This window comes from Lemur catta, chromosome 21 (assembly GCF_020740605.2).
Source record: "Lemur catta isolate mLemCat1 chromosome 21, mLemCat1.pri, whole genome shotgun sequence".
Taxonomy (NCBI): Eukaryota; Metazoa; Chordata; class Mammalia; order Primates; family Lemuridae; genus Lemur; species Lemur catta.
The window spans coordinates 15,546,377-15,573,344 of NC_059148.1; the positions used below are offsets into that span (position 1 = coordinate 15,546,377).

Sequence of the window (26,968 nt, forward strand, 5' to 3'; positions counted from 1 at the left end):
CTCTGAACTTCAGCTCCGCAGAGCCCCACTGCCCAGGGATGGCGGCGGGGGGCCCACACATCCTGCCTACTTCACAGGCATGTGCCCAAGGCCCCGTTCCTGGGCAGGAGCTGGCCTTCAGCAAGGTGACCTTGCCCATGTGCGAACTTCTAGGGCTCCCGACCCAACTGCCTCTTGCTCTGGTGGCTTTGGAAGCATGAGGACGAGGTGCGGCTTGCAGAATCCTCCGGACAGATGCAGTGCCCTGCCAAACACACAACTTGGCAAGCAGAACGCTGGCTAGATTTCAGCTCCAACTCACCCTCAGCCAGGCGTCCTTGCACAAAGCACAACCTGCACCACCGCACTTGGCAGCCCTGAGTTGGGGATCAGGGACGGGGAGGGAGGGGGGCAGATGGAGAGTTTCTAGACGGCGCCCAGACACCAGCATGGGTGCTGACTAAGCTGGCCCTCTCAGCGGTGATTCATCCTCATCCTCTGAGGGTGGCGTGCTCGGCAGCGTGTGAGCGAGGTCCTGTCCAGAACATAGAACCATCCAGCTCCCCTCCCCCGTAAGAAACACAGGTGGCACCACCCACCCACTCCCAGGGACCAGGTCCACGGCTGCAACAGCATCTGTGGGCTCCTCAGAGCCTTGCCCGGTGAGAGGGCTGGCTCCTGGTGGCCAAGGGGCAGCGGGCAAGTCTAGTGGGACCACACTCTGGGGTCACACAGGTCTGGACTGGAATTCCAGCTCTGCCACTTAGAAGCTGGGTGACCTCTGGACAGTTATTTCGTCTCCCTGAGCCTGTGCTTAGCTATAAAACAAGGATCCCACAGCTGCTGAGGATTTACGGAGGTTGCAGTACATTAAGGTGCGTGGCGTACAGTCAGCGCTCTAAGAGCGGAGGCTGTTACTGTGGTTACTAGCGTCACCCAGGTGGTCCACTCCCTCACCCTCCTGGTGACCACGATTAAAGCCACAGTCAAGGTCAATGCCATAGGCACTTCTGCCTGTCCTTACAAGCATGCCCCCGTGCCACAGCTGCATGGGGACGAACACGCGAGTGAGCAGCCTGCAGAAGCCATGGCCTCTCACCCTCCACTCAACGCCAGCACCTCCCAGCCCCTCTTTTCCTCCATCTGGGTACAAAGACGGGTGGATACAGAAGAGAGACACATCGAGCCCTAAAGGCAGGTCTCTCACCGCCACCACCAGCCCTCCACCAGGACTTGTGTCCAGCAGGGCCCTGGCCTGACCCGACGCTCAGCTCCTGACTCGACCCTGTTCCACTGACTTAAACCTCACCTGCTGCCTCTCAGCACCAGACTTCAGTCGTCCAGGCTCAAAGAAAACATGACTAGTCAAGACACTGGGATGGAAGAGAGAAGAAAAGACACTTGGCGTGGGGTGAGGGGAGAGAGCTTCACCCCAGCACTTAGCTTTCATTCCCTTATTTAATCCCCCGGAGACGCTCTGAGTAGATGTCAAGGTGCCCATTTTACAGATGAGGAAACAGGCTTGGAAATATTCCCTCCTCATTTGCTCTCAGCCAAGGCTAGAAAAGACACTAACAATAATCATAACAATTATTGTTAGTGTCGGTAACAGCAATGACACTTATACCAGTAACTGCAACAATAATGTCTCATCATCCTGAGCGCTGGGGACCCTCACATGCCTTCTTGTGGAGTCGTCACAATGACAGCGTGAAGCCAGGAGCCCGAGGCCCCTCAGCCCAGGCACACCAGAGCTGGCATTCACTCACACTGGGTCAGGCTGACCCCAGAGCCATTCTGTCCCCATCGCACTGCCCCGCTGTGGGGCTGTTGCAGGCAGACACTTGCACTTTATCAACACTCTCGGTTCCTGCCATTGCGTGCATCTCAGGTACAGAGCTGGCTTTGGCGCAAGGCTAAAATATGCCAACAGCTCGGCCTTCGGCCAGGGGCTGGGATGCACACTGCAATTATCCGGGACCTGTGCTCACCACAGGTGCCCTGAGCTCACCTGTCATTTCTTCTAATTATGGCACCACCAGACCCCAGGTAAACAGTAAACCATTGCCAGAGGACGGCTTTCTTGCACGCCCACTAGGAGCCCGGCAATGTCCCAGTGTCACATATGCCTGCCGTCTGGAGTTGATGGCATCAGAACTACCCTGGGGGGGAGGGTGGCCTGCAGACTGCCCGCTCAGGACCCTGCTCCAACAGAAGCACCAAGGGAATGCAGATGTCTCCCGGACAGGAGCCCCGTATGTTAGGGGTATCCTTCAGATGCCCCTGCCCAGCAGTCCAAGGCAGGGGGGGCGCCCGCCCACGGCGATCTCTAACTCGGCAGGTCTAGGACGGGGCCAGGATCTAAGGACTGGATTCAGAGCCCACAGAGAAAGGATCATCTAAAGTAGCAGATGAGAGGCAGAAGAACAGAGAGGGCGAAAGCTTGCCTAAAGTCACACAGACCACTCAAGTCAATCCTCAGACGTTGTTTTTCCTTAAACACAATACTCCAATCATCAACCCCGGTCAGAATCCTACCCCTGCCACTCTCAGGCTGTGTCACTTCCAGCAAACTGCTCACCCTCTGAGTTTCCTCTGGACGATGAGGGTAATAAACTATTCCACAGATTACCGTGAGGATTAAATCCTGCACGCCAGGTCCTTAGCACGGGGTGCCCCATACACGTTTGTGGACGTGGCAGCCAGCCTCCATGGCCCCCAGCCATCCGCCTGCTGGTTTCTGCACCTTGTGTAATCCCCTCGCAAGCTGTGTCAGGGCTGGTCCGTGTGACCGAGAGACTACAACAGAGGTAACAGCATGTCATCTCCAAGTTCAGGCTGTAAAAGACACTGCAGCTTCCATCTTGGTGTCTCTGCTACTCTGGGTCTGGGGGAAGTCAGCTGCCTCGCTGTGAACCGCCCTGTGGTGAGGCCCACGTGGCAAGGAACGGAGACCCCACCCCCACCCCCGCTAACAGCCACGCAAGCAAGCTTGGAAGCAAACCCTCCAGCCCCAGTTAAGCCTTCAGATGACCGCACCCTGGCTGACAGCGTGACTGCCACCTCCTAGGAGACTCTAAGCCAGAACCATCCAGCTAAGCCATCCCCAAATTCCTGACCCTCAGGAACAGTATGAGAAAATAATGAGATACTAAAAGTTTGGGGGAAATCTGTTAGGCAGCAGTAAAAAATAATACACGCTGGCATGGTGGCTCAGGCTCGTAATCCTAGCACTTTGGGAGGCTGAGGTGGGAGCATTGCTTGAGGTCAGGAGTTCGAGACCAGCCTGATCAAGAGCGAGACCCCATCTCTACAAAAAATAGAAAAATCAGCTGGATGTGGTGGCACACGCCTATAGTCCCAGCTATTCAGGAGGCTGAGGCAGGAGGATCGCTTGAGCCCAGGAGTTTGTGGCTGCTGTGAGCTATGATGATGCCACTGCACTCCAGCCTGGGCAACAGAGCAAGACCCTGCCTCACCAAAACAAAACAAAACCTGCCTCACCAAAACAAAACAAAACACCAAAAAAACCCTAATACAGAGGAATAAATAAATGAAAAAGCAAAATCACTTTACAATCTGTGACAGTCACAGATACCAAGTGCCTCATATCCCAAAACATTCCTGAGTCAAGTCAGAGGAGGCCCCTGGTCCCACTCACACATGCACAACCCTAAGGCTCCACGGTTGGTTCCCTTTTCATTCATTCATTCACCAACTGCACATAGGCTGAGCACGTCCTCTCTGCCAGACTGGGGTTCACGTCTCATGACACAGAGACCCAGTGCTCACAAGAAGATACCCTAGTATATGCTGGGGGCAGTCAACAGATACGCCCCCAGTACTAGGTATCAAATTTTGGGCCAAGGGGCACCAGGGAGGGGCACCTGCATCCAACAGGGAATTCCTCCAAGGAGAGGATCCGAGATAACCACAAAGATCTAGGTGTTCAGATAGTCACTGCAATGTAGCTTATCCTAAAACTGAAATCTGAATGTCAACAGTAAGCAAAGCTGACAGTTATCCACACCTCACGACACGCCAGGCATGCTGCTCAGAGTCCTCTGTGGTGTGGGGGATCAATGACACGATGCACAAAGCCTGTGAGGTCAGTTCTATTGTTATCCACATCTTACCCCCCACACACAAAATCTGTGGACAGAGAGAGCCCACAGCTGGCCAGGAGCAAGAGCAGGGTGTGAGCCACATCTGTTCAATGGAGTACCACACAGCTGTCAAAAATCCAATCACAGGAAACCCTTCTGTCACTTGGACTAGACAATCACTCTCGATTGCTCAATGAAAAAACAGCTCATTATCACAATAGTATATACAATATGACACCACTTCTTTAAGGTGAAGAAGTTCTCTCCTCTCTACACACACACACACAGATACACACACATGAAACGACTAGAGCGGACATAGAATATTTCACTATAGTCACATCTGGATAATGGGACTATGCAGATTTCTTTTCATTTTGTGTTTTTCTGTTTTTGTAAGTCTCTACATTTATCATGTATTATTTTTAAAATTTCCACCCCAAAATTCCCTTCAAAAAAGTGGGAAATTTGTCAGGCAGGGATGCATTCTGTTTCTTCTCCCTCAGGAGGCTGCCAGGGAGGGTTGCAGGGACCTGGTTCACCCGGATGAACCAGCTGGGGCTGGTGGCTCAAAGGGACAGAGCAGACACTTCCCTCGGCCCCTGACTAAGACGGATGAGGCAAACCCTGGTTCCAATCAGACCTGGCTTAGCACGCCCCAAGGCCCAGAGAAGGTTGGCTGAGCCCAAATCTGGGCTCCAGGGACTGCAGGCTGGAGACACAGTTTCTCATCAGATACTTACAGGTCTCAGGAGGCCAGAGTTTCCAAATAGGAAAGGTAAAAATAGTCTGAATGAGTTTCCTGAACCAGATACTTGGACTCAGAACTGCCTCTGCCTCCCCCTTTCTTCTGTCCCCAGTGTGGACTCCAAATGCCATCTGACCCTCTGTCTCTACTGTCCCTGCTGCCCAAGCCAGATCTCAACTCCTCATGTCTGGACATGGCCTCTTCAGTTCACCACATCTGGGGCAGCATCAGGATTAACCCTCCTTAAGTCACCCCTGCTCAAAATTTTCCACGCTCCTAAGTGGGAACCTTATTAAAAATGAAATTTCCTGAGTCAGGTCCCCAGAAATCCTGACTTAGCAGATCTGGAGGGGGATTCAGAAATCTGCATTTTAACCAGCAATTCTAGTACTCTCTAGTAAGTATCCCCTAAGATTACGGTCCCCTAACTCCAGGCCCTAGACTGGTATTGGTCCATGGCCTGTTAGGGACGGGGCCACATAGCAGGAGGTGACCAAGACCAAGAGCCAAAGCTTCATCCCTATTTACAGCCACTCCCTATTGTTTGTACATCACTGGAGCTCCTCCTCCCCCCCCTTCGCCTCCCCCCAACCTACACCCATGGAGAAATCATCTTCCAGGAAACCCATCCCTGGTGCCAAAAATATTGGGGACTGCTGCTCTAAGAAATAAAAAACCTGCGGCCAGGCGCAGTGGCTCATGCCTATAATCCTAGCACTCTGTGAGGCCGAGGTAGGAGGATCCTTTGAGCTCAGGAGTTTGAGACCAGCCTGAGCAAGAGCAAGACCCTCCCCACCCCACCCCACCCCCCCCGTCTCTACTAAAAATAGAAAGAAATTAGCTGTACAACTAAAAATATATAGAAAAAATTAGCCGGGCATGGTGGCACATGCCTGTAGTCCCAGCTACTCGGGAGGCTGAGGTAGAAGGATCACTTGAGCCCAGGAGTTTGAGGCTGCTGTGAGCTAAGCTGACGCCACGGCACTCTAGCCCCTGCAACAGAGCCAGACTGTCTCAAAAAAAAAAAAAAAGCCTGGAAGAAATAAATTTCCCCATGAATCCCAAAGGCAGCCTCTGTTGGGGACAGTCACTCCAGGTAGACATAGCTCCCTGGATTACTGTTTCAGTCGGAAATCAGTCCAATTATGAATAATGTCAGCTTGCTGACATGGGAACCCGAACCTGAGGCCAAGTATAATTTATTAGAGTAGATAAAACTGTTTCTTACTGGATAAGTGTCTTGCCACACTCCAGGAAAGTTTAGAATTGAAAACAGGTGGAAGAGTAAATCAAACTCACTGTATTAATGTTCCTGTCCTAAGTTTAGTAATAATCAGTGTATACTTGGCATTATATTTAAAAGCATCTATAACATTCAAAGAATTTGACAGAGTGAGTATCTGACAGATAAGCCTTGTGATTCCAATTTAAAATATAAAAGTTAAAATATATAGTTAGGCCGGGCACAGTGGCTCACACCTGTAATCCCAGCACTTTGGGAGGCTTACGTGGGAGGATCACTTGAGGCCAGGAGTTCAAGATCAGCCTGGGCAACACAGTGAGACTGTGTCTCTACAAAAAATTAAAAAATTAACTGGACATAGTGGTGTTCACCTATAGTCCTAGCTACTCAGGAGGCTGAGACAGGAGGATCACTTGAGCCCAGGAGTTTGAGGCTGCAGTGAGCTATGATCAGGCCATTGTACTCCAGCCTGGAGAATAGAGTCAGACTCTGTCTCTAAAAATTAATTATTAATATATAGTTAGTAATTGATGAAATATATGTCATTAATTGATATTAGAGTTGTGATTTTAAGTTGAGAGGTTAGCAATGGTTGAAAACCAAATATTACAATCACCTAGGGTGCTGTGAAAGTTATGGGTTGCCCCTCATATTCTGATTTCATGTCAGAGATTGAGCCTGTTTTGGTTTTATTTTTTTAATTCCCCAGACTGAGAGCCACTGACATAGAGAATTTGAGTAAGTCTGTAAACACAATTGTTTACAAAAACTTGAAATTATGTTTATAAGTTTAATTGACTTTCTAGTAACTTTTTAAGTATTCTGGGGAAATTATGCTTATTAGGGTATGCATCTGAAGTACTTAAAAAGAATATCAAATATATTAAATTTATAAAAGGAGTTAAAATCTGTAAGGAATGTAATTAAACTGTACATAGGGGTGAGTGTTTAAAGGAATTTAGTCTGTTCACCTTGAGTTCAAACATTAATCAAGGAAAAGTTAAGGTCATTTTTCTTATTTTCCTAGGTTTATGTAGAGAATAACAATTTCTATGTTGAAATCAATGGTTTAAAGAAAATTAGGTTTTTAAAATTGTTATTCTAAAATCAGACCTTTTTTTTGAGACAGGGTCTCACTCTGTTGCCTGGGCTAGAGTACAGTGCTGTCATCACAGCTCACTGCAACCTCAAACTCCTGGGCTCAAGCGATCCTCCTGCCTCAGCCTCACGAGTAGCTGGGACTACAGGTGCATGCCACCACGCCTGACTAATTTTTTCTATTTTTAGTTGCCCGGCTAATTTTTTTTCTATTTTTAATAGAGACAGGGTCTCACTTGTGCTCACGCTGGTTTCAAACTCCTGGCCTCAAGTGTTCCTTCCACCTCGGCCTCCCAAAGTGCTAGGATTACAGGCATAAGCCACCTAGCCATACCCAAAATGAGAATTAATTTAAAAGATAAAAAATAAAACCCAAAAAAATAAGCCACACCTGTGGTCTTCCTTACTCATCCATCTAAAATGATTCCCCCTCCCTGAACTTCCCATCAGCCAGGCTTGTTGGGGACAATTAGCAAAACCTAAGCAGTCTTTCCCTGAACCCTCACAACTTCCTGCCTCAAGGGGCTGCCAGTATGCTTTGCAAACAGTAAATGACCACAGTAAGGTGTAACTCATAATGGATGTAGAGCATTTCACATTTTTCCTTCTAGTCCCCTAATCAGACATTACTGTTGCTCTTCACAGACGAATAATTTAATATGGCCCAGACAGTGGGAGCCTGATCAAGGTCACACAGAGTCAGAGGCAGAGCCAGGCCTGGAATCCAGTCCCTGGGTTCAAATGCCACTCATATCCTGATGACTCTTATCTCAGGCTCAGACCTGCCTCCAAACTTCAGACCCACATCCTCATTTGCCTGGGGATATCATCTCCCCTCGATGTCTAAGGGGCAGCTCAAACTGAATGTGGCCAAAACAGTCTAGACTCAAGGCCGGGTGCGGTAGCTCATGCCTGTAATCATAGCAATTTGGGAGGCTGAGGCAGGAGGATTGCTTGAGCTCAGGAGTTCGAGACCAGCATGAGCAACAGTGAGACCCCATCTCTACTAAAATAATAATAATAATAATAGTAATAATAATTTAGGATCATTCCTGTTGATTTTAAGTTGTTGTAGTCAATACTTAGATGTCCTTCATTCCTCTTTCCCGCACGCCCTGCCGGCATCTGCCAAGCTGGGTCTGTCTGCCCTGTCTCCCAAAATACATCTCAAATCTGATCACTAATCTACACCCTAATCTAAATTCCCATCCACCCTCAACTGATCCACCACAGTCACTTCCCCTCTTCAGTCCATTCTCCAGAGAGCAGCCAGAATGATGACATTAAAATGTAAATTAGATCTTGCCACATCTCTGCTTAAAACTCTTAAGTGGCTTCCTAGTGCAGTTAGAAAAAGTAAGACTCCTTGCTATATAGGTCTGGGGGCCAGACCTGAGCTGACGGAGAGTCAACTATTCATAATCCACTCTTCATCTTTCCCTCAAATATCCCAGGACTGCGGCCACCTCAAGACCTTTGCACCAACGTTGTCCAGTTTGACCCGCGACTGTTCATTCAGGTCTCTAGTCAAGTGTCAGCCTCGGAACAGCCACCCAGGCTACAATAGCACCACCCCCGCGTCCCCAATCAACTCTCTTCCGTTTTCCAAAGCACTGTAGTACTGCATCCCCCCATGGCCCACACACAGTAGATAGAGCGCTCCATGAGAGCAGGGACTTGTTCACCGCTGAGTTCCGCGCGCAGTGCCCAGACAGGCGCTCAGAAAACATTTGTTGAATGCCCCTGGTCCTCCACAGCCCTTGCTATTCCTATTCCTAAGACGGAATGAGTAGTATAGGTCTCCCGCCTTCCAGGACAGGGTTCTGCAAAGCCCAAGGGTGAAAGGAACAGGAAGCGCAGGCAGAACAGTCCCTTCCCCTGAGGCCACCTTTTTGCCACAGGCTCCAACTCTTGGCCTGGACTTGCGGCTGGCAGAGGAGACAAGGCGGAGAGACCAGCCAGGGTCCGGGGAGCCCAGGTCCCCTCTATCCACTCCCCACCCAAAGAATTGGTGCGTCCCGCCACGGGGCGCATGGACTTAGAAGGAAGAGCCCAAGTCTTCCCGTGGCGGGGAAAGAAACTAGACTCGCCCCTGGACGTCCGGCCAAAGAAGATACCTGGCTCCGCCGGGCTGGATGGCTCCGGGCTCCTCCTCCGGCACCCCCCGTATCGCGCACTGCTTGCTGGGATTCGTAGTTCTTCTTTGGGTATCAGTCCCCTCCCCCCTTCCCAGAAAGCTTTAGGAATCCAAGCCGAGATAGGGCGGGGGGGAAGTGGAGAGGCGCGAGGGCTTCTGGGAGTTGTAGTTCGAAACAGTCAAACAGCCAAAAATGATTAAGAAAAATTAAGTAATAAATCTTATAAAATTATTTATATGTCCTGATATGAATCTTATGAGTCTTTTTTCCTCCTGCACAAGCCAGAAGTTACCTCCGCCTTTCAAAACGACGAGGGCTGAAATTCAGAGGAACTACAAATCCCATAAAGCGTTGCCCGGTGAAGGAGGGAGCGCTGTTGGCCTCGGCGCAAGCGTGGTGGCGCGGGTTCGGCAGTGAAGAAACATGGCAGGCCCGACGTTGACTGCAAGGTTGTACTCCCTGCTGTTCCGCAGGACGTCCACCTTCGCCCTCACCATCGCCGTAGGCGCCCTGTTCTTCGAGCGTGCCTTCGATCAAGGGGCCGATGCGATCTACGAGCACATCAACGAGGGGGTGAGGGCCCGGGCAACCCCTGACCTTGGGCCCGCCTGAGGGGTGACAGTGGGATGGGACTCAGTCTACCTTTACCAGGAAGGGGGTAAACCATGGGCGTCTTTTGTCTCCAGACTGCCGTCTGCCCTCTTCGGCCTGGTGTGACTCCTAAAAAGTTAAACGGGGTCAATAGGTCCCACTTTGCAGGGGTTGTAAGTATTGATATGTCCCACCCGACATACCCACTTGTCCATTTTCGAAGCGAAAACTAAAGCCTAACGAGAGCAAAGGACTTACTAGGGCCACACCGCCAGGAAGTCAGTGGCAAATCAGGGCCGGAACCCGGACGCCTGAGGGTTTCAGGGGCAGATGTGAGCAGGCAACGGACCTGAAAAAGACCTTAGGCACCCTGGCTGACCTTTTCAAACGGTGCTTCCGGTTCCCAGGGCTTCCCAGGCAAGCAGCTAGATCTTGATGGTTAGGAGTGGGTACTATGAAATCAGAGAGCCTTGAATAGGAATACTGGACCTTGGCAGTTAACAAGTGGCATTAAGTCGGGCAAGTTTTCTTAACTTCTGAAATTCAGTTTGTTCTGTGAAATGGAGATAACAGTGGTAACCCGAGGAAGTAACTGTGAGGATTATATGAGATACAGGCAAGGTGTCTCGGTGCCTGGTAAGTGGTACCACTGAAAAATAACATTTGTTACTTTCCTCAGGAGAAAGTGGAAGTGTAAGGTAGGAAATAGCAACAGATTTTACACTTACTGTGTCTCAGGCACTGTGCTAGGTACTGTGTATGCTTTCTACCATTAAATTGTGGCCATACTGGGAAATGCTTTACACAGACAGCCCTGTTCCCCCACTCGCTTGTGTTTTTAGCTTGAGGCTGACTCTACACCTAAGGAAGGCTCTGTCCGCTAATTCTGTACTGCCTGTGGCCAGGGAAACTTCCTGCCCATATGACAGTGGTGTCACTACCCCATCCCTTGCAAGGGGCTCCACTGGCCATTCCCACTGTCCTGGAAAGGCATCTAAGCATGTTGTCATAACTCACCCATTTGCCTATGCCTTTAGGAATGAGAATTCCAAACCAATTTAGGTCTGAGGAAATAAAAAATGTCTCAGTGTGAAATATTTGGGGCCTGTGCACTTAGGACCTCTTGAGTAACCTGGGAGTTGAAGAACTGAGACATCTTCCAGGCTCTGTTCCTTAATAAGTATGTGCTTTTGGGCAGTTCCCTCAATCTCTACTTCAATTTCCTATAAAATTAACCATCATCCCTTCGCACTTAACTTCACACGGTGATTGAGAGCATCAATTTTATAAATGTTAAGAGTTGTGTGTCTAGCCTAGCATTGCTTCCAGTTTGCCAGCCACAGCTGTGTGTTTTTAATCAGGACATGGCACGTGTTTCTCTCACACTTAATTTCAGAGACCAGGGCACTGGGAGTCATTGTAAAATGTGAGAGGCGAAGGTGAAAGTTTGTCGCTCTTGTCTTTAAAATGCAGAAGCTGTGGAAACACATCAAGCACAAGTATGAGAACAAGGAGTAGTTCCTCGGAGGCCCCCATCCAGGCCAGAAGGACCAGAAGGACCCACCAGCCGTTTGCCTAGTGCTCGGGCCTCAGCTTGAAGATGATATTCGAGTTACTTTGCACGGACCACCTTTAGCTGTTGGCAAGAAGTGGCTTCACCTAACAAACAGACTCTAACTTCTGCTGTGTTTGAAGTATGTTTATTCAGAGTCATCAGCAAATAAATGTCAGTTGTCCTTGAGACCTGCTTCTGCATTGCATGCTTTGTTAACTACCTGATCTTCACTGTCAGTTATTTGAGACCACTTCGAAGCCCTCTGCAAACACCTGAAGGGCAGACTGTGCTATTTTGAGTTTTCCATTAACTTCCAAAGAATTCTGGTTTTCAAAATATGTGCCAGAGTTGGAGACATTACCTTCAACTTTGGCTTCTAAGCCAACAATTCTATTCTTAAATCACACAGAGGAGAGCTAACTGACTTGGCCATGAGGAGGCACTGTGGTCTCAGCTGGGGGAAAAACCCCCCGGCTTGGGGATCTTGAGCCACTCCCCACCCCAGGGTCTAGTCTCCATTCTGCCTTAGCTTAGTGTTTTTTGGTAAGCCGCCATCTCTCTCCTGCTAGAGTTCCACTCTTACGAGTTTGGTTTATAAGGTGCTTACTTGGTGGATTTGAATCTTTACCAGTTCTAGCTATGTGGACCAAGGGCAAGGCACTTGACCTTGCTGAACTTCAGTTTCCTTATCTGTAAAATGGGGACAATAGAAGTATCCCTACTGCACGGGGTTTTTCTGAGTATTAAAGGAGTTATCATGCAGTTAGCACAGTCACAGATCCTGGCACATGGAAGAAACTGCTGGCAGAGAGACATGGATGCTAAGGACCCAGAAAACCAGATGATTCTGCTGGAAGGCTGGCGCAATAGGAATGTGAAAAAGAGGAGTTTGAGGAGCATAGTCTGGTCATTCATTCAACATATATTTGGGTGGCCACGGTAGTTGAGGCATTGTGCAAGCAGGGCATTTGATGGTAAAATAGCATGTGGGGCTTGAACTGTCGGGGAGACACTATAAGTGCCATCCTGTGTGATTAGGGACCGGGCCAGGGACTCAGGAACAGTGCAAGGAAAGGGACTAACCAGGAGTGGTGGAGGGAAGCCACACAAGAGCTGAGACCTGAAGGTGATAAATGGGACCAGATTATTCAGGACCTGGTGAGGCACAGTGAATAATCACCAAAATTATAGTGAGCAGATATTGAAAATTTCTTTAGCAGGGGACCAACAAGCTCTGTCTTATGTTATAAAAATCTCATTCCAGTGGCTGTGGGGCGATTAGATTGGAAAGCAGGTGGGAGTGACAGCAGAGAGACTAGCTAGGAGGCGGATGCCAGCCTCCTGATTAGAGCTAATGGCCGTAAGAAACCTTGGAAACTGCAGCCTGGCTGGGAACAGCAGCGGAGAGCCCCGGGACGTGCTGAGCAGGCATAGGGCAGTCCTGTTTTGTGGCGGGGGAGCTTCCTGGCCTGGGTAGGTAAGTGACTCACCCACCTGCCATCTTTCGCCTGTAGCCTGACGGGATTTAGCCAGAGCCAGATCATCCAGAATCTTCTCTGATGGGGGAACATTCAGATCAAGAAACCCATTGAAAGGTAGGAGGGACCCTAGAAATTGCCCTGTTTGACCTACCTGAGGCATACCTTCATGAAGATGCAGTTGAGACCTAGAAAAATCATGACCTGCCAACGGTAGTAAAGCTCCGGGGGTCAAATGAAGACCTGAACCAAAGTAGAGGCTATTCTAAGACTCTTAAAGAATGATTACGGCATCAGGTAGAGGGTAACTCTGGGGATTGAAGGTTGCCACTTACATGACATTTTCCCCAACGATTTGAGAGCGGGGTGCTGGTAAACAATAAAGCAGAGAACATTCTCACAGAGTTATTCTATGGGGGTGCATGATGACAAGCTCAGGGCTCAGGGGCAGAACATGCTCATTTGATCACCTGTCTCAGGTGGGGCACATTCCCAGATTCAGCCCAACCAGCAAGTATATCCATAAGCTAGTCTGTGGTTAATATGCCCCATTGTTTATCAGCATTTCTGGGCTGTCGTAGAGTGTGGTGAGATTCCTTTCAATAAGCGCTGAATATTAAAATAATCGTAAATCTGGTTTTACCTATTGTACTGAGTTGAATGGTGTCCCTCCAAAATTCATGCCCACCTAGAACCTCAAAATGGGACCTTATTTGGAAATAGGGTCTTTGCAGATATAATTAGTTAAGATGAGGTCATACTATTGGGGTAGGCCCCAAATCCAATCGCTGGTGTCCATATAAGAAGGCCATGCAGCCTGGGCAACATAGCAAGACCTTGTCTCTACAAAAAATAAAAAAATTAGCTGGACATGGTGGTGCATACCTGTAGTCCCAGCTATTCAGAAGGCTGAGACAGGGGGATCCCTTGAGCCCAGGAGTTGGAGGTTGCAGTGAGCTATGATCATGCCACTGTACTCCAGCCCCACGACAGAGCAAGAGATAGAGACAGAGATTGGAGTTATGCTGTCACGGGCCAACAAATAACAAAGATTGTCAGCAACCACCAAAAGCAAGGAAAGCAAAGATTCTTCCCTGGAGACTTCAGAGAGGAAGTATTGTCTTGTTGAAACCTTGATTTTGGACATCTAGCCTCCAGAACTGTGAGAGCATAAATTTCTGTTGTTTTCAGCCACCCATTTTGCGGTAATCCATTATGGTAGCCCTAGGAAACTAATACATCTATCAAGTTGCCAAGCTAAAAAATATTATCTAACTTCATTGACAACATGAACAAATGGCATTTATGTACTGCTGGCAGGAATGTGCGAGGTGGTACCATCTTCCTAGAGGATATTTTGTGCATACACATTAAGAACCTTAATGCGTATACATTTAACCCAAACAATCCCACTTCTGGCAAATTTTCCTTAAAAGAAAAAAAGTGCATATCCACAAGAGATGTTCTTCACAGGGTTGAGGTGAAATATGACATACACCATTATCCCAAATATGCAGCCATTTAAACCACGTTTTAAGTAGGAGAAAATATCCAACAAATACAGCAAAGTACCAACTCTTTGGGTTGTTATAATAAAATACCATGAATTAGGTAGTTTATAAACAACAGAAATTTATTTCTGATGGTTTTGGAGGCTGGCAAGTCCAGGATCAAGGCACCGGCAGATTCAATATCTGTTGAGGACCCATTTCCTGGTTCATAGATGGCGCCTTCTTGCTATGCCCCCACACGGTAGAAGAGGGGGAGCGAGCTTCCTTAGGCCTCTGTTATAAAGGCCCTACTCCCATTCATGAGGGCTCTGCCTTCATGACCTAATCACCTCTCAAGGGCCCCACCTTGGGGGTTAGGTTTCAACATATGAATTTGGGGAGGGACACAAACATTCAGACCATAGCACCAACCTCGTTAACATGAAGCAGTCTTCAAATCGGTAAGAAAAAGATGAATGACTCAACAGAAGCTAGGGCAAATGACATAAATAGGCATTTAAGAAACACAAATGGCCACAAACAATGAAAAGATGCCCAGTTTCATTAATAAAGAAACACAAAATGAAATACCATTTTTTGCCCATCACATCCACAAAGATGAAAAATACTAGCAACAGCAGTTTGTTTGTTTTGTTGGTGAAAGAGCAGACACTGCCCATGGGCGTTAGAACAAGGTCTCACTCTTTCACCCTTAGCAGAGTGCAGTGGCATCTTTGTAGCTCACAGCAACCTCAAACTCCTGGGCTCAAGGGATACTCCTGCCCCAGCCTCTCAAGTAGCTGGGACTACAGGCACGTATCACCACGACTGGCTAATTTTTGCTATTTTTGGTAGAAACAAGGTCTTGCTCTTGTTCAGGCTAATATCTACTTTAAATGTTCATTTCTTTTGTCTCTGAAATTCTACTTTTAGAAAATTATCCCCAGAATCACATGCGTGCGTGCACACACACACACACACACACACACACACACACACACACACACAGAGTCATTGGAGCATTGTTTGGAATTAAAAGAAGAAAAAAAGTCCTTCCATAAGGACGTAGCTAACTAAAAGAGTAGATTCATACCATAGAAATCTATGTAGACTTTAAAAAAACTGAAGGTGATTCAGTGTGTAATACTAAAGAAAGATAAAATAGGAAAAAAAAAATCAAGCTACAAAATGGCATGTTTAGTTGTTTAGTTCGATCCCATTTACGTAAACACATACACTTTGATATGTGTATACACAAAATCCCACGGGACGTGCACAAAACTGTTCACAGTGGTTATTTCTGAAAGGTTAGATTTACCTTTTTTCTTACAACAAGCAGATATTGATCTTCTAATCCCAAAACGTTTTATAAAGAGAAAGCAATTAAGTAAAAATTGGTTAAGGCAAATGCTCACACAAGAACACAGTGAAAATATAAAGCTAAGGAAAAAAAGCTGGTCACAAAATCATATATAGCATAATACTTTTTTTTTTGGTTAACATGTATAAGAGAAAAAAATTGGGAATGCTCACACCAGATTGTTAACAGTGGTTAACATTGGGGGACTCATTTTTTTCATTGTATTTTTCTCTGATTTCTATGTTTTCTGCACCAAGAATGTATTATTTTTATAAGGTGGGGTAAATAAATTAAAATGGGGAGCTGGGCATGGTGGCGTGTGCCTGTAGTCCCAGCTACTCGGGAAGATGAGGTGGGAGGATTGCTTGAGGCCAGGAGTTCAAGACCAGTCTGGGCAACATAGTGAGATTCTGGCTCACAAATGAATGAATGAATAAAAATAGGGGGTGCCCAAGGAGAGAGTGAATACAAAGAGCCTCCAGCCCTGGCTCCAGGCCTGGAAGCTGGCTGCTGCTTGGTGGCCCAGGGCTCCTCTTCCTGAGATCCCAAGGAGGACTTGTCCTTGGGTGGCACTGCCAAATAAGCACTGGGTCTGCCATGCAGGTGGGGAAACTGAGGATTAGCACCCTCCTAAGACTGGCACCAAGAAGCTGTTCATTACTAGAAAAAAGTTCTTCTCTCTGCCAAGCTTAGCCTGAGGGATTTCCTGGAGTCGAGAGCTGGGACAATCTTCAGAGTTAGAAAGCCCCTCAGGATTCCCCACCTGCTCTCCCAGCACAGGTGTCAGGAAAAGCTACATGCTTGGGCACCCCATAAAGCGAGTTCCAGAAGGTCTCTGCAATCCTCTCCTGAGAAACTGGCATCTGGTATATGTCTGAGCAAGCAGGATCACTCTCTTGGCTAAAATTATTTGAACTATTGTCTTATTCCCTAGTTTCTCTCCTATGTTCAAAAATACCTCTCCAAGGCAGGGCGTGGTAGCTCATGCCTGTAATCCTAGCACTCTGGGAGGCCGAGGCGGGAGGATTGCTCGAGGTCAGGAGTTTGAGACCAGCCTGAGCAAGAGCGAGACCCCCGTCTCTACTAAAAATAGAAAGAAATTATATAGACAACTAAAAATATATAGAAAAAATTAGCCGGGCATGGTGGCGCATGCATGTAGTCCCAGCTACTCGAGAGGCTGAGGCAGAAGGATTGCTTGAGCCCAGGAGTTTGAGGTTGCTGTGAGCTAGGCTGACGCCACGGCACTCTAGCCCGGGCAATAGAGTGAGACTGTCTCTCAAAAAAAAAAACCAAAAAAACCTCTCCAAATTTGTATAAACTATTCATCCATCCATCCATTGAACCAATACATCTTTGTTGAGTTCCTACTCTGCCCGGCCCTGTAGTAGACCCTGGGCACACTGTGGCGAGCAAGAAAGATCCCTGCCTTTTTGGAGCTTACATTCTACCAGGGGAGACAGACAGTAAACAGGGAAATAAATAAGAACTACAGCTTATGCTAGGGCTATGAAGAAAATAAAACAAGGTAATTTAAAGGGAGTGGCTCAGTTTGAAGAGCAACATTAGATGCTCAAGCTGGTAGTTAGAAAAGACTTTGTGAACTGAAAATAAAATCCTAAGCCCTCTGCTAACTGAATGGACCCCTCTTGGCCAAGAGGACCCCAGAAACACCTTAAAACTGAGTTCCTAGCCATGATGGGATGGGAGAGATACAGCACAATTACATGCCTATGATTTCCTTCCAGAAATATTCCTGACTCCTCCTATAGCTTGTTGAATATGTATATCTGGGCACCCTGCTCAGTATAAAATCCTGTTCCCTTTTGTCTCTTCTTGGAGGCACGTGTGCCCGGCCACCTAACGGAATGGCCACCCCGCAGGCTGCACTCCTTTTTCCAAAGTATAAACCTCCTTCATTTTTTTTTTTCGTTAACAACTCCATGGAAATGACGTTTGAGCTGAGATCTGAATGGAAATCTCAGCCAGGTAAAGTGAGAGCATTCCGGGCAGAGAGAAAAGCACGTGCAAAGGCCCCGGAGGTAGGAACTGAAGGAAATGAGACAGTGTCAGAGAAGGTCGGATACAGTATGTCTTGTAGACCACGTTTAAAGAGTTTGGATTTCCGCTTACTATGAACCAGGCATTGTACTAAGCGCTTTGCACTCTATGGGTCATTTAATGTGAACAAGAATTCATGAGGTCATATTATTAGTCCCATTGAATAGCTCTAGTGAAGTGTAAACAGTGTTAGACTTCAAGCCCCACCACTCACTGGCTGTGTAAACTCAGGCAGGTTATTTACCCTCTCTGAGCCAATTTCCTTATCTGTAAAATAACCCTCGTGATATTGCACAATGGCAGCTTGATTCTTGTTAGTTCTGGAGATGTTGTCATCTGGGGCGGGTGTCAAGGGGAGGAAGTAAACTCCGGATGGTAAATCTCCACCCAGCTGATAGCTTAAATAACCCAGCCAGAGGCTACCCTGGAAGCTTCTGGCACCCCAATGCTGCCTGCCAAGGCTCAAACCATTTCAGCTCTGGGTTATCCTGGCAGCTCAAAGAAAGAAGGCAGGCCCAGCTGTCAGAACATTCCAGGCTTGTATAGCCAGTACACTTTGAGCTTGTCCTGGGGGGGACACAGGATGCTCCCTAGTCACAAGCCGGGTTTCCTAGGAAGTGGACTCTGAGCTGGGGGTTGGTGTGCGGGAGGTTTATCAAGGATGCCCTTGGCTGGGCACGGTGGCTCACGCCTGTAATCCCAGCATTTCGGGAGGCTGAGGCGGGAGGATCCCTTGAGATTGGGAGTTCGAGACCAGCCTAAAAGCAAGATTCCATTTCTACTAAAAACAGAAAAATTAGCTGGGTGTGGTGGCGTGTGCCTATAGTCCCAGCTACTCGGCAGGCTGAAGCAGGAAGATCACTTGAGCCCAGGAGTTAGAGGCTGAAGTGAGCTATGATCACACCACTGCACTTCAGCCTGGGCAGGGTGAGACTGTCTCTAAAACAAAAAAAAAAAAAAAAAAAAAGAGGGAATGCCCTTGGGGTGAATACCTGAAATGGGAGCAAGTAAGGAAACAGGAGCAGACAGGACTGGCAGAAGGAGAAGTCAGGCTAAATGCACATGCAATCTCAACAAAGACCTCTGCTGACCCTGGGGAGTTCTGACAATAGGATGCTTTCAGAGCTGTCTTGAGCTGGGGAAGTGGTCAGTCCTTTACAGCCCCTGTTGATCACTGGAGGCCGTAGCTGTAGCATAGAAAGCAGGAAGGGGGGCAGATGGGGAGGGGCCAGTCCCTTACAGGACTGACAGCTGCGGCTGGTCTGCCACCAGCCCCTCCAGCACCCTGAAGGAAATCTGGGCACCCACCACACCCCCTTACTCAATATCTTTCTCAGGCCCATTTTCTACCTGTATTCACTGCTCAAGGCTCTGCAAGAACGGATTTGCAAAACAAAAAAACTGAGAAATGCTTTTACTTCTTAAACTCACAAAGTGTTCATTATTAATATTATAACCCCTACTGCAAGATATGGGAAACGATTGTCTCAAATCCTGCTGGTGGGAAGACCCATGCAACAACGTCAGAGAAAAAAATCTGATCTAGCAATTCTATTTCTACGATTTTATCCTGAGAAAATAATCATGGATGTGGACTAGTATTTAGCCAGGAGGCTCTTCATTGTGGTTTAACAGCAAATAATTAGAAACAACCTAAATGTACAACAACAGGGAATTGCCTGACGAAAGCCTGGTACAATAGAATACAAATAAGCCATTAACTATGCTGTAGATGAGAAATGGTAAATTGTTCACAATGTCTTATTAACTGAATAAACAGTTATAATAGCATGTGTGGTGTGATCCCATTTTTTTTTTTTTTTTTTGTAGAAAACCACTGTGTGTATTCCTTTTTCTAAAAAAAGAAAATGCTGGAAGGATCAGAACTAAAATCCTAACAGTGATTATTTCTGCACAGTGGGATTATCGCTAGTTTTTCTTTGCTTATTTGTGTGAACCACACAGAGCATGTTACTGCTTTTGTAAGTTATTAAAAAGAAATAGATTCTATCCCGGTAACTCAGTCAGCACTTCGAAAAACGAGGAACAAGGACTGTCCTATAAATGAGTTTGAAGTCTTCCGAGGAAAAGGACAGAAATCAATGAATTTAAAATGTCTGAGGAACTTGCAAAGTTGGAGGGAATACAAATTTCTTGGGCAAGACGGAGCCTGTGGCAGCTGCTTGACTGATAGCGAAGGACAAACACTGCGTACTAGGACAGGCAACCGGCACACGCAGAAATAGCTGCCTTCTCCGGGCATCCACCCAGGGCCCGGACTGGGCCAGGTGCTGCAAATGTGCTCTGTGTCACCGGCTCCTCATTCGGAGGTGGGCACTGCTCTCCACTTCTTTTTACAGGTGGAAAATGAGGCCCAGAGAGGTTAAGTGTCTTGCCCAGGGTAACACAGCTAGAGAGTGGAGCAGAGATCCAGATGCAAGACAGTTGGCTATGATCATATCTATTGCTCCACATTATGTAAAAATCATTTTTCTTTTTCTCTGGGGCCTTGGCTAGATATGCTTGGATTTATATATAAATTGAATGGCAAGGGCAGACTCCAGCCGGCACCAAGGACAAGCCAATGATGGAATGTAGAGGAAGTGTCGGTTGGGAGCTGCTCAGTCTGCAGTTAGTGTGTACAGGGTTGCTGACCACCTTCCTGCTGCTCCTGGCCCATCCCCACCCCTTGAAACTCCTGCACAGAACCTTCTGCAACTGCTCTGGACCCTTCTTTTCCATTGAACCCTTGTAAGGCTGCCAGACTAACTCCCCTGCTCAAACACCTTCAATGGCTCCCCACTGCCTACAAGATCAAGTTCAAATTCCTTAGCCTGACATGTAAGACCCGGGCTACTTCAAGCCTTACTCTGCAAACCTACCAAATAGGGTCCTTGCTGTGCTTTCCTTTGCTGGGTCATCTTGCACCTAGGCATGGATTATGGAAACAGTGCAAGCCCGAGTTTGAATCCTAGCTCTGCTACTGTCTGGCTGGGGAACCTTGAACAGGTGCTTACCCTTTCTGAACCTGTTTCCTCAAATGAAAAATGGACTAACAATAATAATACCTCACAGGGTGGTTGGGAGGATACATGAGAGAGTGCTTGTGATGTGCTTATGACAAGTCTATCAGAGGCGATTTTGTTATGTTTTTACAGCGGGTAAATTAATGGGGCTCCCTACACAGTCTTCAGGGACCAGGGTCTAATTAGCATATTTGATCCACAAAATGCAGGCCAAGAGCTTTGGGGATGACTGTGCAGCCGAACCAGCCAAGTGCCTCCCCCTCGTTGTCCCGGCAGCTGTAAGACTGTGTTCCCGACATCCTTCCCGTTCCTCTGAGGCCTGATTGCTTTCTCGTGTTCTCCTTTGTGTCCCTTGGCAATCTTGTTTTTCCATGTCTCTAACACTATTTTAAACCCCAGCAACCTTGTGTCTCCCTCGTGCAGCCCTTATCTCTTCCCCACACCTTTCGCCAAGAGCGGAGTCCCCCCTCTCAGCTTCCCTCTGTCCCTGATGTCTGAGCAGGACTGTCTCCCTCCTGTACAGGCCTCCAGCAGCGAGGGCCACCTCCTGCCCTGGGGCTGCAATGCCACGTGCAACCCCTCCTTCCAACTGGGCCCTCCAAGGCGCAGCCCTCCCCTCCAGGCAGGAGAGGCGACAGCAGAACAGACTGGGGAAATGTGTCCTCTTCGCTTGCTACTCTCTTCTTGTTCCCCTGCCCCTCTGTCAGTACGATGACTTAAATTATAGGTTGTATCAGCAGAAGTATGGTATTTAGAACAAAGGAGGCGATAGGCCCTCTTTTCCGTGCTGAGCTCACTACATGTAGAGTATTGTGGCACCCCGTTCAAGTGCCAAAGCCATAGGGAAGGACAGCTATGGGCTGAGGGCACGACTTTGGAGGCTGGCAGACCTGAGTTTGAATTCTGCCACTTTGCAGCCGCGAGCAAGTGCCTGAACTTCTAAATGAGGCTTATAATCACACCTGTCACTTGGCTTTGCCTTAAGGATTCAGTGGGGTCATTTCCAGTCCCACAAGGCAGGGCGGGACACCACCTCTGGGCTCCCAGGGCACTCGCTGCACACTTACGGCTGGGCCGTGCCTGTCGTCTTCTTTGTCCAGCTCCTGTGCTCTAGGATGTCTAGAGCCCGAAGGCTTCTGGGAGGCCGGCCCTGGACGTGTCGGGGCAGCTATGACAAGAGAGTGAGAGGTGGGATGCATGGACGCCAGCTGGAGTTTTGGCAGGAGGAACCTGCCATCCCTCTTCCAGCCGGGTCCTATGAGCAAGGCCTTGCAAATCCACTAGCCTGTCACAGCTACCCTGCCAACATCTCCAGTTCACAGGTGAGACAACTGTGGCTCAGAGAGTTGAGGCCACCTTGCTCAAAGTCACAGAACTGAGGAATGGCTGAGCCTAGCTCAGTTCTGACCCCAGAGCCTCACCCTTGCACTGAATGGTGAAAGAAAAACAGGCCACCAGCAATTCAGATGACCCAGGTCCCCCAAGGAAAAGGTCTGGCCCAGCCACCGGTTCTTACTCTGAGTTAATACCCTGTGGAGGAGAGAGGGCCACCTCCTGCCCGGGGACTGCAATTCCATGCCTTTCTGTGCAGGCCCCTCCTGAGCAGGGGAGTGTGACTTTCCAGGGGTGACAGGCCACCTCTCCTTTGACAGGTCATCAAGTTGGTTCTCATATGATGCTGTTCTCCCGTGATGGAGGCTGTCTGGCCCTGCAGGCTGGGCTCTGCCCACTGGCTCTGTCGTGTGGCATCTGGGGAGCCTGTCACAGGGATGGGGGCAGCCCCACTGTCTTCTCAGCAAACTCCTATCCAAAGCTAGATAGGCCGTAGAGGCAGCCTGGGGAGGGGCTGTTTCATGGTAGAACTTGCCCACGGGGGCAAAAACCTCAGAGTTCAAGCCGTCCCCTGATTCTGTCCTGTCAGAACTACCAGCCAAAACCCAGACAGAGGCAGTTCTAAAACTGTTCATGTCCCTGGGACCCCAGAATTCCATGTTTGGGACTGTGCCTCATGGAAATGGCAGGTGACTTGTGCAAAGAGGTTTCTGGCAGGGTGGTTAAAAGAGGGGAGATTTGGAAACTGCCCCAAACACAGAGTGGGCAGGGCTGCCAACCACAGGAGTCTTCATCTGTCCCATTTGAATGGGGCTCACTGCTTTCAGAGCACCCCTCTGCCCCCAGCTGTGATCTTGTCTGACCCCCACGATTACCCACACCCATGAGGTAAGAGGGCAGGGGACAATGATCATCCCTATTTCTCAAAAGAAGAAACTGAGGCCCAGAGAGGTCCAGTGACTGGCCCAAGGTCACACAGCTTGTTGAAATATAAGGCCTCCTGACTTCTAATCCAATGATCTTTTTACTACCCCAGGCCACCTTTGTCAACAAATCAACAACGGAAAGGCTGGGCATGTTGAGGCCTGGAGTCTGTGTGTGACCGAGCACTGAGTAAGCAGATCAGACTCTGAGATGGGAGATGAGGGAAGAGCCTGCGTGAAATCTGCAAACAAAATTCCTAAATTTACAGGAATAATTGGTGCTTGTCCCACTGGGGGCCCCCTTTTCTGCCTGGCTCTTCAGGTAAAACCACTTTAAAGAGGAGAAAACCATAATTACCTCCTTGGGATGGCAGAGCACTTCAGGGACATGTCAGAGTGCTGAGGGTGGGCTCCTGCAGCTAGAAAAAGCATAGTCAGTGTCATAATTTCGTATCTGGAAGACTAGAATTAAGTACCCGTCATTTTTGTCATTTAGACCACAGCAAGCAAAACCTGGGGAAACCTCTCTGTCTGGGAGGGACCCACTGAAGCCCAGTAAATTCTTAAGCAGGACAAAGGTCCCCATCCCCAGGGGAGGAGGGGGGATCTGAAATTCCAAAGCCTAAGACTGGGGCTGCTTGCGGGTTTAAATAGGTTGAGAAAATCTCGACTAAATGTCCTTTAAGGTTTTCTGAATCCTGCCAGTCTGTGTAAAATTCTCTTGTTGATTATTGATCGCTGGAAGAGAATTTTCAGTCTGATGTGAAGTGGGAATTTCATGCTCGTGGCAAGGATCCCCCACCCCCACCCCATACACTCACAGGGCTGGGATGGTAACCTTTAGACAGAACCAATTGTTTTTTACCTTGGTGAAGACTACAGAATTGCAACAGCAGCCTCTGGCCACAGGCAAGGCCCCTGCCTTTCTGCCTCACTACCCAGAGATCTAGATAACAGCAGACGCCAGGCTGACCTGGGGGCCTCCATGTGGCCCCCTCTCCTCCACTGGGGACTGGTCTTTCCCCTAGTGGGTCCCCTGGCACCTCCTGGGCTCTTTCTAGGCATCCCATAAACACCCCTCCTCACCTCTGAGCCCCGTCTTCCTCCCCTTTGATGCCAACTTCCTTCCAAGAAGGACCCCCTGTCCTGCCTTCTCCTCCTGCCGGCTCCCTCCCACCTCCTGGTGCAGCCCAGGGAGCCCATGGCCTGGCCTGGCTGACCTCTCCCTCAGCTGCTGGCTGATGCTGCCACCACCCTCTGCTTCGGGAAAGTCTTTTTGCTCCGGGCCCCTTCCTGTTGATTTCCCTATTTTCCTTCCTGTTCATTTCTTCACTCACTTATTAGGACGCAGCACAACTATTATACATAATGTTCCCCAAATGTCTTATTTAATATCCATATGGCTCTTGCACCGTCCCTCCAGGAGGGCAAGGCCAGGCCTTTCTCACACATGCTGGGGACCCGGCAGGTCTTGGCGAATACAAGCTGTCTAGATGCACGTGTCCTCCCCTTCTTGGGCCCTCCCAGCCGGGCTGACCGCCCATGCCCTGAGCCCCGAGAACAGGCAGCAAACACTGACAGCGGCTGCTCTGGACCAATGACTGCGCCATGGCCTGGTCTGCCCTGTGGCCCTAACTTTGGGGCTCACTCCTTCTCCTCTGCCCTCTTTGTCCCCTCCCAGGCCTTTGTAGCACTCCTCAGCTCTGTGGTCACCATCTGAGCTGAGAATGCCCTAACTTTCTGCTCTGTCCCCTGGAGAGGGGCTGAACACAGAAGTGAAGAAGTGTGCAGTGGGTCAGCAGGCCAGACACACAGAGAGAAGACGAAATGAATATGAAAACAGCAAAAAGTGAAAAAAATGGAACAGAGCATCCTCTGAGATCTGTGGGACAATATCAAAGGGTCCAATATACGTGTAATTGGGGTCCTATCAGCCTGGCACGATGAAATGGGATTTCCCATCCGCTTGCACTGTAACTATTTTACTCATATTTTGTTCTTTCATTGTAAGAACAGTGACAAGGATGTGGGAGTGGGGCAGAGAAAGGAATGGCAGTGGGTGGGCTTAGGGGTAAGAGCAGGGCTTTAGGAGACAGTTCCAGGACTGAACTGCGCCCCCCAACCCCCGTCACTTGCTAACTGTGTGATCTTAGGCAAGTCATCTAACCTTCCTTTTCTCATCTGTACCTACCTTGTGAGGATTAAACAAGAGAATGCAGGGAAAGAGCCCAGCAGAAACTCTGGCCATGGTAAATGCTCGGTAAGGGCTTTTATTCTCATTATAAACCATTGTGGTCTCGTGAGCACAATCACCCACACTCTAGTGTTTTCATTTATGCACGTTCCCTTCCAAACCTGGGCTGTGTGCAAAGAAATTTTTTAGAACATTTCACAATCATGGTGCACTACACCGTCGTGTATTCTTGCTTTTAAATGTATTCTCTTTAAAAAATATATATTCTTGAATATTTAGTTTCCCGTGTGGCTACCCAGTCTCTGTGGACATCATTTTAAAGGGCTACATAACACTCCCCTGGGTTTCTTTGTGTGTTGGGTTTTATTTGTTTTTTGTTCCCCTCCCCGTATTATTAATATTTACCCAAGCTCCTGGTGTGGCAGGACATGCAGGTTCTCGCCAACCATTCACTCTTCCAGACTGCACCTGGCTCTTTAAGGGGACGACTCAGAAAGCACGTGCCTCCAGGCTCTGCTGCTGCTTTCCTGTCCCCACCACGGGCTCCTGGCCCCTTTCAATAAATAACGTTAGGCTCTGCTCCCCACCTCTCAGAGACAGTGTTCAAACACACATGTCCACCAGCATTGCCACTCACGGACTAGGAATAAAGACATTCAAGTTTTAAGTCCACTCAGAGACATGGGTCTTCAAAGCTTCCCGGGGAATGTCAGTGATAGTCGTGTTCTCTGCCTGGGCGCAGAGAAGGCGCTTAGAAGATACCTGGGTGGGAGCAGCAGTGGGGTGGTGGGATCCAGTGATGAACAGGCAGGGGCCAGAGCCCCCACCCCACTTCTGCAGCTGCCAATCTGAGGGTCTCCTCCGATTTCATTGGCACCAAGTGGAAACATTTCATCTGGCCCAATGGGCTCACTTCACAGATGGGAAAACTGAGGCCCTGAGAAGTGAAGGGGTGTGCCTATGAGCACCATTCTTGATGGCCCCTGAGCTGTTTTCAAAGCACCCCTGAAAGAGTGCCCTCAAGATCTAAAAAGAAAAAGTAGTGGTTCCTCAAGGGAGACTGAGTTTGACCTGGCGCTACATTCTGAAAAATCTGAAAAACTGCCTGGCTTCTCAAACCCTTTAAAAGAGGCCTCACGTGAGGCCTGAACCCCACTCCAGGTGGTCAGGAGGCACAGATGATGAGTGAAGGGGACAGGGGCGCTGTACAAACAGTAACAGGTAGGACCAGTGAAGCCCCACAGCTCCCTGATCCACCCCCCCTCACTCCAGGGACCAGCACTGGGTCTGAGGGGCTCAGGGAGGGAGGAAAGAAACGGCCCTGCCACTGAGCTCAGTCACTGGCGACTGATTGCAAGAGGAAACAGAGTCTTCCTGCTGCCTGTCAGGACGGCTAACCCCGGGCCGAGCTCAGCTAATCTGGCAGCGAGAGGGGAGGACGCCACCCCCGTATCTGCGCTGCATCTCAAATGCACTGAAAGAGCCGGCGAGACAGAAGGATTGCCATTGATTTTCACTTGTGCGGGCTGACCCGTCAAGTGCCTGTCTGCCTCTGCTTCAGACTTGCATCCTAAGCACGTGCGAATAAACTGCACCAGCATCCACGGTGATTTGTCAAGGTCCAGCCAGCCACGGGCCCTGGCTCC

The 26,968-nt window shown here is 48.7% G+C and overlaps 2 protein-coding genes and 1 long non-coding RNA gene across 3 annotated transcripts in view; 1 reads left to right on the forward strand and 2 right to left on the reverse strand.

Moving 5' to 3' along the window:
• The window catches only part of ZMAT5 (zinc finger matrin-type 5), a 25,536-nt gene extending 16,160 nt beyond the window's left edge, over positions 1-9,376 (reverse strand). Inside the window, exon 1 of the mRNA XM_045534426.1 lies at positions 9,292-9,376. The gene's annotated coding sequence lies outside the window, so the exon portion shown is untranslated. The remainder of the gene's footprint in view (positions 1-9,291) is intronic.
• Positions 9,377-9,684: 308 nt separating this feature from the next.
• LOC123625824 (cytochrome b-c1 complex subunit 9) lies at positions 9,685-11,644 on the forward strand. The gene is made up of 2 exons (XM_045534429.1): positions 9,685-9,885; positions 11,377-11,644. The coding sequence occupies exons 1-2, from the start codon at positions 9,736-9,738 to the stop codon at positions 11,419-11,421; spliced, it is 195 nt and encodes a 64-aa protein (XP_045390385.1). The 5' UTR covers positions 9,685-9,735; the 3' UTR covers positions 11,422-11,644.
• Positions 10,014-26,465, reverse strand: LOC123625825. The gene is made up of 3 exons (XR_006730662.1): positions 25,728-26,465; positions 23,487-23,547; positions 10,014-10,032 (listed from the first exon to the last, which is right to left on the reverse strand). It is a non-coding gene; the product is annotated as an uncharacterized LOC123625825 (long non-coding RNA).
• Between the last annotated feature and the right edge of the window lie 503 nt (positions 26,466-26,968).